This window comes from Myotis brandtii, unplaced genomic scaffold, assembly GCF_000412655.1.
Source record: "Myotis brandtii unplaced genomic scaffold, ASM41265v1 scaffold2514, whole genome shotgun sequence".
In the NCBI taxonomy this organism is placed as follows: domain Eukaryota; kingdom Metazoa; phylum Chordata; class Mammalia; order Chiroptera; family Vespertilionidae; genus Myotis; species Myotis brandtii.
In genome coordinates, this window is record NW_005359533.1 from 237,771 (window position 1) to 249,748 (window position 11,978).

Genomic DNA, 11,978 nt, shown 5'->3' on the forward strand with positions numbered 1-11,978 from the left:
TGTGCAGGAGGCAGCTGATCGATGTTTCTCTCTCATCGATGTTTCTAACTCTCTATCCCTCTCCCTTCCTCTCTGTAAAAAATCAATAAAATATATTTAAAAAAAAAGAAATGTTTGATAAAATGGGAGCTATAATTATTCTATTTAGATACTAGATGACCCCTTTAACTGGTATTCTACTATTAGGAATCCAACGTACTTTGGAGGAGCCTATCCTGAAATTAATTGAAAGGAAAGCTAAATGGTTAAGGGATGGGGTGGGCCCTTGATCAACACTGAAACTCCAACTTCCTAAAGAGCTTGAACCTCCTTTACTGTGACCACAATGAAAACACTTAGTTCTTCACACAGTCCTTCTTCTTTCTAAGCTCTGCTGGGAGGACGGACATCAGCAGGCCAGTTCTAGGATATAGCCTTCTTGACTCTCATCCCATTCCTCTTTCCCAAACCAATTCAGAAAGCCCTCGGCTGATGGGCCTTTCTTGAAAGAAGTATTTGGAATGCAGAGGATCACTTATAGTCTGCACTCGGAATAGACCTGAGCCATTAGCAGACCTGCTGTGCAGCCCAGTACAAGTTATTTGCTCATCAACAACCAGACACCTGGACTGGACATGACCCCTCACCGTGGCTTCGCAGCCTTCTCCTCCAAAGCCACTGCTGCAGGAGAGACACCTGTGTCCGTCCTCACTGACCTCGCAGTAGGTCTGAACGTGTTGCTTTGCAGGAAATATATGAGCCACCTGGAGCCCCCGAATGTCCCATAATCTGAAAGAAATTACAGCAAAAAAATGAGTTTATAGTAAATGTGTCTGAAATATACCATAATCACCTGCAATCATAAGTCTTGGCTCTTTGCTGCTTCGGCCAGTCAGAATGGAGTCATAATATACCTAAAAATAGCAGCTTGAACCAGATCAATCTTGGAGACTCCAAGCTGGCAGGAAATAACGAAATGACATCTGAGTTCTTTCTATTTTGAGATCTAGTTAATAGAAATTTAGACCAAGCAACTTAATTATATAAGCTAATTTGGTCTTTTGGGGTGCTGCCTTCAATGGAAAGAAGATATTTCTGTGCCTGTGATTTTTAATTTTTAAAAATATTTTTTTATTGATTTCAGAGAGAAAGGGAGAGGGAGGAAGAGATAGACACATCAATGATGAGAGAGAATCACTGATCGGCTGCCTCCCGCACGCCCCACACTGGGGATTGAGCCTGCAACTTGGGTATGTGCCCTGACCGGGAATCGAACCATGACCTCCTGGTTCATAGGTCGACACTCAATCACTGAGCCACACCGGCTGGGCTATAATTTTTTTAAAAAGATACTTATGATAGTACAGAGGAGCAATCATCCTTCCAGATTCATAAACAAAAGATTTACAGACTTGGTCAACCTTGGCTATGGGGTTCACTGGGGAGTACTTTATTTACCTCTTGTCTCATTCCTACCATTTTCTAAGTAGAATCTCTTCTGATAGCCACAGTTTCTAGTCACGCTCTCTAGTCTAAGAACAGTTGACTTCATTTGATTCCCCTGATGGCGATTCCCCTGCTTTCTCAGAGAGGGCTTTGCCTGAGGGCTGGGTGACTGGGAATGTGAGGACCTGAGCAGGGCCAGCAAATAAAGCCAGGCCGTTCGAAGGGGTGGGAGGAGCAAGTGACTGATCCTGAGGTTAATCTGACTGTTCACACAGCTACACAGCCAGGGCGGGTGGAATCAGCTGCTTTGGGTTTTTCCTGGCCTGGCTAGCATTCAGCCTCTACACAGAGGATTCCATGGGGCCAGATCAGAGAGGCCCCAGGACCAGTGAGGGGCAAAGGGGCAGAATGCCCTCGCAAGGGCACAGCAATGCAGAGAAGCAGAGTGGGAATGGAGTCGTGTAAGCGTGGGAGCCACAAATCTTCACCAGAAACACTGTCACTGGTGCTCAGTGAGCCCACCTGATGGTTTTATCTTCAGAAGCCTGTAGTACATATGGTTCTCTGGGGACCCAACACAGGTGAGTGACCTGGAAGAAGCACAATTTTCAAAATGTCTCCAGACCAAGTCATTCCTCTGCTGGAATTCCTGTAAACAGTGCTAAATAGCATCTCTGTACCACTTCTCAAGGACGCTGAACGAGGGAATTTGACTTGGAGGAAGGGGTTTCATGTTTTGCAGACACCCACCAGTCATGCTCTCCTTGCATCTCCTTGGCTATCAGCATCAACAGTAGCAGCTGGGCCAGTTGTGAGTACCCCAATGCATGCAGGCGCTCTTAGAATGCCTGAACCCAAACGCCTGGTAAAGAACTGCTGGTCTGTGGCAGCCAGGGGAGCAGTCCCCGCTGTAAAGCGGGGCCACTGAAACCACAGTGTAGGCCACAGAGGGTTGAGGAAGGGCTCTTCTTGCACTTTATCTCTGCAGCCCTCCGGTGGGCAGGCATGAAAGACTTTTCAAAACAACCCAAGGTAACAGGATTTTCTTTTTCCCCAGGAACCTCCACAAATACACAAGGCATAGGGCAAGCACATCTTGCCATTGACAGTTGTCTTCAAAATTGGAAAAGATAACTATGATTGACATTTGATGACCACTAAAGGAACAGCTACCATGTCGGGTGATATAATTCTCCCCATTTTATAAATGAAGACACTGAGACTCTAAGTAAGTTTCTTAGGGTAACACAGCTAAAAAGTGGTGGATTGATGGTTTGAACTCAGGTATGACTGACCCCCAAGGCTGTGGAGTTTATATACTAGTCTGCTACCAGAAAACGCTGGTCTTCATAAACAGAGCAAATTATACAGAAAGCAACGTCATTCTTATTTCTCTGCATAATGTTATAGATACAGAACACAGAGCATGACTGTGAGCTCCTGGAGGACAAAGACATGTCCTTAGTCACTAACCCTGCTCTAAGCTCAGTGTCTGGCCCACAGAAGAAATAAACTAACTGTGTTTTGAAGGAGTAAGTGAGGACACCATTTAAGATTCCAATATAAACTAGTGGAATTGTTTTCTGGAGCAAAAGACCTTAAGAAATCATCTAATCCGATAACCCTGAGAGGCTGGGGTTTGACAGAGAGGTAGGGGTGGGGAGCAAAGAGGACCAAGCCTCTAACGCCTGGTCGTGGGTCTCCTGATCTCTCGCCCAGGCCCTTCCCCTCCCCCCATCCTCCCTTCTGCTGCCCTGCTGCATAGCAGGTTAGAGTTCGTACCAGGTTCCTGGAGACCGAAGCTCTCTCCACACACTGTCCGGTCCCCACATCCCACAGGACTAGGGTGTTGTCCCGAGAGCCAGTGCACAGCTGTGTTGAGTCTTTGGAAACAATGGCAAGAAGATGGTTCATGAGACAGACTTGGAACAGGCTTTTCAGAAAGTACAAAGGCACTGGGAAGGGCTCTGCTTTGCTTACCAGGACTCACAGCTAACCCAGTGACCACCATGGCATGGCCCGAGAACTGCTGCCTGGGTTGTGAGGAGCCGTGCAAGTCCCACATCATGACCATCCTGTCCCGAGAGGCGCTGAAGAACTGGTTTGATTTGTGAAGACAGGCTATCTGCTCGAGAAAGAAAGCTTTGGTGTGCTTGTTTGATTGGATTTTAATACGTTAAGCGCCCAGCCTGTTTTGTCTTCAGGACGGAAAGTATAGTGACAGTCACTGGTGACTGACAGGGCGCTTAACGTGTTAAAGTAGAAAAAGACCTGGGGATAAGAAGGTTACAGCCTGATCTTCTCTCTCAGTCTGGTTCATAATGCACTGTATCTGACAGGAAAATACCCTGTTCCGTGCTATGGGATTGTGGCTGATGCTGAGTTTCATTATGACAGTGAGCATCCCAATTTTGGCCCATTCAGGTGAACTTCAGAGAGGGGAGTTATATAAGTTGGTATTCTCTGCCATTTTTGCTGGAAACGTACTCTACTCTGTAAAGCTATTAAACAAATTAATTTTTATTTAACTATTGTTGGCTTTTTAAAAATTTCTCCAACTAAGTCTAGAGATTATGTCATTTTTCTAACTATAGCAAACACACAGGAAGCCTTCAATGCATATCCCTGTTGAGTGAGGATCAGCCAGGGAGAGCCACTCTCTTTTTACCACCTGAGCTATTAAGGGCTTAATAACAAAAGAAAAATTATGTCAAATATGCTTGTACCAATAGCTAAGTGAATGGTTTGCTCTGCTTTTCCTGGAGGAGGACTTCACAGCACCAGATACAAAGCCCTTGCATGTTCCTTTAAGAATATGCAATCACTCTTACCATCTAGAGCAGCGGTTCTCAACCTATGGGTCGCGACCCCTTTGGGGGTCGAACAACCCTTTCTTTCACAGGGATCGCCTAAGACCATCGGAAAACACATATATAATTACATATTGTTTTTGTGATTAATCACTATGCTTTAATTCTGTTCAATTTGTAACAATGAAAATACATCCTGCATATCAGATATTTACATTACAATTCTTAACAGTAGCAAAATTACAGTTATGAAGTAGCAATGAAAATAATTTTATGGTTGGGGGTCACAACATGAGGAACTGTATTAAAGGTTTGCACCATTAGGAAGGTTGAGAACCACTGATCTAGAGCGATTAGGTGTTCCTTTATTCAGTTCCAAATTCCCTCCATGATAATAACCACTTGACGATTTTACCTTGGTGATGTCATGTTCATGTCCTCTGAACCTTTTCACCACGTTTCCGGTTTTCCAGTTATAGGCCACAACTGTCTGCAGAGAGTCATTCGCACCGTTTAGTTTAACTGAATGTGTGTTTAACTGAAACAACAAGCCTTTATTTCATCCTCTACCTGACTTCTTCCTCTCTGTCCAGGGACTTGCATCGAGCATTAGGGTTCTATTGTGTCCCTCCTCAGGGCCCCTACTGAGTTTCTATCTTTCCTCCTGATCTGTCCTGTCTCTCCCCAGCTCCTGGGCCACCCCTCTGAGCCTTACTGATGGGTTTGGGATAACACTCCCTAAGGGAAATGGATTCAGATTGAGGTTCTGGTTGAAGATACTGAAGGAGAATTCTACATAGGATTAGATTTTCCCCCCTAACTGTACTGTATTTTTATTTTAGTTTTTTAAATTTATCATCTTCTTAATGATTTGTAGGTGTACAGTTCACTAGTGTTAAGTATATTCCCATTTATTGCAAAACAGACTGAACTTTTTTAAATTTCAGAAAACCTCATTCGTATCCTGCCTGCCAGAGAGAATCATTGTTAACAATCTCTTTCCATCTTTTTTCCAGGTATATAGTATTTTGTTGTAAGCATTCCCCCCCTCAAAAAAAAAAAAAAGGTTTTCAAAAGCATCCTCTGGCCCAGTCTCTGTAGTTCATTGCTAGAGAGTAAAGAGCATGTTAGCACTTGACCTAAACCTCAGTTTTGTAATCTGCAACATGGAGATGTTAAACCTTGCCCATCTATTCCTCACAGGTGAGGCTCATATCAATAAAAATTTCACGTCTAAGATAATATAGATATTAAGACAAATGCTGTCAATTAAATTATGCTATCAATTTTCAAATGCATACTGATTTCAGAGATGTTAAAATGTGAAAGCGTGTGGATCTGAAAGTCAGTGAAATACAGTGTGAAAATGGAATTTGAAGATTCTAAAAGGCTATTGAAAATGAGAGGCATTTACCATAAAAGAATCCACATTTTTGCTACCAATATCCTGGCTGTAAGTGCTATGAGAGATCCACATCTGAGGGAGAGAAAGCAACCAGATTCAAAGTGACAGTGGGAGGAAGCACAAAACCAGAGAAGGGAGGAATCACAACACACACCAATGTAGAGATTTTGGCAAAAGAGCAGTTAAGAGACTAGAAGGCTCCTTTTGCTGACAAATAACTCCGGTGTCTGTGTGTAGGTGTAAAAATGGATTGGTTGGAATAATAATATCTGTCATTTATAAAAAGCACATGGGAGGCATAGTGCTAAAGATCTTACCATTTATTCCTCACAACGGTGCTGTGAGGTTGGCATTATTATTCCCATTTAATAGATAATAGACTAAAGCTCAAGAAAATTAAAAGACTTGCTCAAAGTAAGAGGAAGTGGCAGAGAAGGGATTTAAACCCAGTCTTTCTAATTCTAAAACCGTATTTTACACTACCCAACACTGCTCCCAGAAATGAAAAAACCAGTGTTTGCTTCCCAAACATCTTCCCTTCTCTGCGATGAGTTGGTTCCCTGGGAAGCACTGAAAATCCCACCTTATCTTTTCCTCCGGAGACACAGAGGTCTGAGTTCAGAGCAGCAACAACAGAGACGGTGTCCACGTGAGCTGGGCTATACTCATGAAAAGCTGTAGTTTGAATTCTCTCTTCTATAATTGCATCGGGCCTGCTAAAGAGAGGATGGAGAATGAGAGGCCCAATGGCATGCGAGTGCACAGTGGAGCAAGGGGAAGAAGAGTGTGAGCGAAAGCAGCAATTCAGGCCAGACGGAGGAGAAAGGTGGGAAAGGAGACCCACCGACATTGCCAGTTCGCAGATGCTCAGAGTGACTGAATCTGACAAAGGGGAATCCTGAAGTCAAGAAGCCAGGGGTCTTTCTCACTCTAGAGCAGTGGTTCTCAACCTTCTGGCCCTTTAAATACAGTTCCTCATGTTGTGACCCAACCATAAAATTATTTTCGTTGCTACGTCATAACTGTAATGTTGCTACTGTTATGAATCGTAATGTAAATATCTGATATGCAGGATGGTCTTAGGCGACCCCTGTGAAAGGGTCGTTTGACCGCCAAAGGGGTCGCGACCCACAGGTTGAGAACCACTGCTCTAGAGATTATTCCAAAGATGTAGGGCCCCTCTCTGTGTGGCCGTAGACACTAGCTACCAAGCTAGACTGTTTCTTATCCAAAAGAAAACCGAGCAAACGGACAGGTCAGAGAAGGTCATCAATACTTGCTCTGGGCCTTCTCTTTCTTCAGTGGAGAACTGTAATGGGCATGATAAAACCTGGGACCCCGGGTAGGGCTGCTGTACCTGTATTTATAAGTGCTGTGTTTGAGTTTGCTTTGCAGTTTCCCCATCATGGCACAGAACCTACACAAAATCTTCTGAGGAGGAGCTTGTTTCAGATGGCACCTGAGGGGCAGCATCCCTTGTGGCTGCTGGACGTTGTGTTCCCTGTTCAGTAAAAAGAACAATACACAGTTAATTTTGTTAGGCACAGTGATGGTAGCATGGTATAGGGCAGGGGTCCTCAAACTATGGCCCGCGGGCCACATGCAAATACAAATATTGTATTTGTTCCCGTTTTGTTTTTTACTTCAAAATAAGATATGTGCAGTGTGCATAGGAATTTGTTCATAGTTTTTTTTAAAACTATAGTCTGGCCCTCCAACGGTCTGAGGGACAGTGAACTGGCCCCGTTTAAAAAGTTTGAGGACCCCTGGTATAGGGATTCAGAGCGAGCACCCCAAGGTGTGCTTCTGTGGTATGCGGATTGTTTTGAGCTAAAGGCAATTTTAGCATCGGGCGCAAGGAAAACTTCTATATGGCTCCCCTTAACTACCTAGAACTTGAATTAGAGGCCTTGCCATGATAAGGTATTATCAGCAATAACCTTTTTGACCCACCTATATGTCAGGCAAACTTTGATTTACTAAACATCTGCTCTTCATATCATCTTTCAATGACCCTGTGAAGTCCCCACGGTGTACTACCTCACCCCTAGCTCAGGATGTCTTATACCTCTGACCCCCTCTATCTCTGAACCTCTGGTGCATGTGGAGTCTCTGACTCTCTCATGTATGTGGGGTTCCCATACATATGTATTAAATTTGGTTATTTTCTCTTTCTAATATGCATGATGTCTTTTGATTATGAGACCAGCCAAAGAACCTTGAGAGTAGAGGGAAATTTGTTCCTCCCCCATAATGGTCATGTAAAGACATATCCTTTTTTTTTTTTTTAAAGGACTAATTAATTGTTTGCTTCTGCTTTTCCGCCTTTCCCTGCCTCACTCTTATGGCCCTGGGAACACACCCTACAATAAAGCACTAGCAGATAAAAACCAAACAAAACTAATACAAAAGCTCTTTGAAGTCCCCGATAATTTTTAAGAGTGAAAGGGAGTCCTGAGGCCAAAAAGTTTGAGAGCCACTGACCTAGAACTTAATTAATGCCAATAATGGATGATATACTATATTAGAATAAAAAATTACTAAATGTTTTCCAGATGTACTTGTATTGTCCCCAGTAACTAACAAGGCTAGATTTAAAGAGAGAGACAGATGCTCATCCATACACTCATTCAGGAAATACCTCTTAAGCACCTAATTTATGCAGATCCTATACTGGAGAACGAAGAGAAAGAAAGCAGATGTGGCCACTGTGGACATGGGCTGGGACTAAAGGTATGTGACTAGGGGCTAATCTCAGCTGCTCTGTTGTCCTCTGCAGCTAGCTGCTCCCTGAGACACTGAAGGGTAAAGGAAGTAATTGGGCAGGTGTCCTCCTCTCTTCTGGGTTTCTGCTAAAAGAAGTTCTAGGTGAGTTTCTTATAGGCACAATAAGCCTGTTCTAGGAAGAAGAGTGTACAAGGAGACAGAAGCTAAAACTCACCAAGTATTCTCAATCATCTCATTACCATTAACAAATAGAGTTTTCCAGAAGAATTTAAGCCAACATTTTGAGAAGCTGCCAGAATTAACCTCCTGAAAAGAGTTGGTAACCAGTATAGAAGCACAACACAGTGCAGAGAACAGTGTTTGTGGCATCAAGAGCCCTGAGCTCCGGCCCCAGCTCTACCTCATCTCACTGTGTGTCTTTGGCTGAGTTCCTCCATTCCCCACTCTACGCCTCAGCCTCCCCATCTATAAAATGTGACTTCAGATTAAACGCTTTTTAGAAGACTATCTGCTCCCTAAGAGGAAGGACTCTGTCATATTCATCTTTGTAACTTAAGTGGCTTGCTCAGTGTGATAAAACATTTGTGAACTAGCGAATCTAAGGTCCCTTCCAGTTCAGACCTTCTAGAGTTCTCTCTAATAAGCACAAGATGTGCTGACAGGAAAAATTCCAGGATAGCTTGCAAAAAGCTTGGGATGTTGTGTCGCTTGTAGATTGGTAGAGGTTGCAGGGCATCCTAACTGCCAGCCTAACCCATTTTTCAACATTGTCATCAAACTAAGGACAGATGCCATTCAGAGATCTAGGTCACTGGAAACTGCAGGTGCTATAAATGGACTGGCTCTGCTTAAACTGATTAGATTCATAGCTGGTATCTTCTTATACTCCCCACCCGAAGAATATTCATGGAACATTCTAAGGAAAAAAATAACTTTTACATTACCCCAATTCAATAGGATCTTCTTGTGAACTTCGGTATTCAATGCTTTGTAATGTTTATTCTTTGGAAAATACTTCAGGCAGCCACTTCCTAATCTCTGTAAGTAGTGAAAAGATGCTTAATCTCTTCTCCATCTAAGCATATGTTTGTACCGAAAGGATATTTACAAGGTAAATTAAGGACTTTAACTAAAGAGATTGTTAAGTGTAGTTTTCCCTCACAAAGAAAAAGATATTACAAAATTCCAATATTTGGGGGGAAAGCATACCATAATATTAATAATATATCTGTTTAAATATGCAAAATAGCATCTACTGAAATGCACCATTAAACATTTTTATTTTACTCATAGTTCATCAAAAATCTTCAGAGGTGACTGCTTACTTCAGAGCTTAGTGTTTTTGTGAGAAAGGCAATTTCTCCTGTTTAAAATAATACTTTAATAAGTATGGGTCATAGACGTTTAGAGGAAAGAGCTTTTCAAAATCACATAAAACCCTTTATTTAAAGATCTGGAGATTTATTTACTCAAAATTATAACTAGGTATAATTGACTTCTAGTCCAGTGGCCATGTTAGTAGCTATCATTTACTCTAGTCCAGAAATTCCAGTCCAGAATTTCCATTATAAAAATCTACAAAGAAGAAGCCAGTTTTATTGCATTTTAACAACTCCATTCTAAGATTTCAAATAAATAAATTCAAATGATCAATTGACAGTGTCACTTATCCTAATAATTAAGAGCAGCACAGAATAGTCAGAACAACATTTGACTGAGTGCACTGGCATCATTTTAGGACTAGGTCTGGGCAACTTGTTGAACTGAAGTCTCAGTTTCCTATGTGTAAAATGGGATAACTCTACAATTGGGCTTTTGTGAAGATTAAAACTAGCACTCAGGATGTGCCAAGGACTATTTTAAGTGCTTATACTTACTAGCTCATTTGTCTATTCCACAAGCCTCTGGAATAGTTACCTTCCTCATTTTGCAGATGAGAAAAGTGAAGCACAAGGATGTTAAATAACTTGCCCAAGTTTACAAATAAATTGCAAATAAGTAGCAGAGCTGAAATTTGAATCTGGCAGTCTTGCTCCAGAGGCCTTGCTCTTGACCAGCATACTCTACTGCATCTCTACAAAAGGTAGTGCATATAAAGTCCTCAGTTCAACCAGGCAAATGGTTGAGAGTAAATGATGGCTACTAACATGATTGATAGCATTACTGAAAGTAGCAATTTCACCCTTATTACTACTGCCCTTAATACACATATATTAAACATACATAAATATACTCAGAGAAGATACAAATGGATATATGAGCCTGGAGGATTTTAAACTGAAGCCAACTTTGTTCTCTGACCAGAGTGATTGATCACACTAAGGCTAAGAATTTACTGCATGATATACCAAGGCAACTTAAAAATCTCAAAAACAAAGTATATGTACTTAGACAATGTCCATGTTGTAATTTACTGAGTTGACTAACCTAAGAAATTAAAATACTATTCAGTTATCTTCCTGTTTATACTGTGAACATGTAATATACTTGAGAGAAGGGACGGTGCCTTGTTCATTTTTGTATCTGTGCTTTAAGCATAGCATGGAAGAATGGATGCAAGGCAACTATCTGTTGAATAAATGGATGAATGAATGAATGAATGAATGAAATACTAAGGTGAAGAGTCTGTTTGGCAAGAAGCTTTTTAAGGATCCAACAATCTAAGGGTTCTTTAAAATTGCCCAACAGCAAATCCTTCAGGAAGCAGTTACTCTGCTTAATTCAATTGCAGGCCCGGAAAGGCAGAACTTGGGAAAGTCATAAACTCAACATGGCTCTGGATGTCCTTGTTGGCTCCTGACGGGCTAAATCTGAATCCCAGCATCCATTTCTGCTCCAATTTGCCTTCCAAAGACCCTGAGATACCCAATGGTCACCCTAAACATAACTCAGAGAACCCTCTTTTAGCTTTCTAGAGCCATATTCCTTGATATACTGCAGCATATATCCAACTATTGTTTTCCATGAAGAAACTGGGACACAGAGGACTGTGTCTTGCAGGAGCAGAGCTGGGGAACAGGACCTCATTTCCCTAGACTCTTGGTCCACTGTTTACATAAATGGTGATTTCGTATCTCCCGATGTACACATCTAACCTTACACTCCGGGAGACCAAGACATGGAAACCAAAGCTCAAACACAAAATCAAGGTAGAAGCATGTGGGAGGTGGTCTGATTCAACCCTCTAATAGTACAAATAGAGGAAACCGAGGCCCAGAGAGTAAGAGGGTCTTACCCAGACTCACACAAGAAGTCAGCACTAGGCCAGAATCCCAAGGTTGCCTCAAGCTTTAAGGACACTGTGTGCAGTTTTTCTTTTCTGGCTCTTCAGTTCACAAAGGCCCTCATCCAATCTATGCGGACGGCCAAAGCTTATTTTTGATGTGTGCTTATTGGGGAAAGGGGCCTGGGGACGCCCAAGATGGGAATCCAGCGCCACCCAACCCAAGCCCGGCCCTCGGAATTCTCTCCTCGCTATGGCCAGGTGGGCCTCTGCAGTCGGGAAAACACGAGGGCTCCCACTTTCCCGCTGAGCCCCTTCCTATCCCGTCCGCGCCCCCTCGGCCTCCATACCCATCGGCCGGCTGCCCAGCAGGGAGGTGAGGCTGGCG

The 11,978-nt window shown here is 42.7% G+C and overlaps 1 protein-coding gene across 5 annotated transcripts in view; it reads right to left on the reverse strand.

Annotated features, from left to right (window-relative positions):
* The window catches only part of WDR31 (WD repeat domain 31), a 30,336-nt gene that overhangs the window by 13,205 nt on the left and 5,153 nt on the right, over nt 1-11,978 (reverse strand). The window contains exons 1-9 of one of the 5 annotated variants that reach the window (XM_014540971.1): nt 11,603-11,934; nt 9,312-9,405; nt 6,998-7,141; nt 6,224-6,356; nt 4,651-4,725; nt 3,406-3,550; nt 3,208-3,308; nt 1,948-2,015; nt 627-768 (exon numbers count right to left, since the gene is read on the reverse strand). In XM_014540971.1, coding sequence (XP_014396457.1) covers nt 627-768; nt 1,948-2,015; nt 3,208-3,308; nt 3,406-3,550; nt 4,651-4,725; nt 6,224-6,356; nt 6,998-7,113 — 780 coding nt within the window. In that variant the 5' untranslated portion in view covers nt 7,114-7,141; nt 9,312-9,405; nt 11,603-11,934. The other 4 variants (XM_014540967.1, XM_014540968.1, XM_014540970.1 and 1 more) reach the window with 4 other exon arrangements.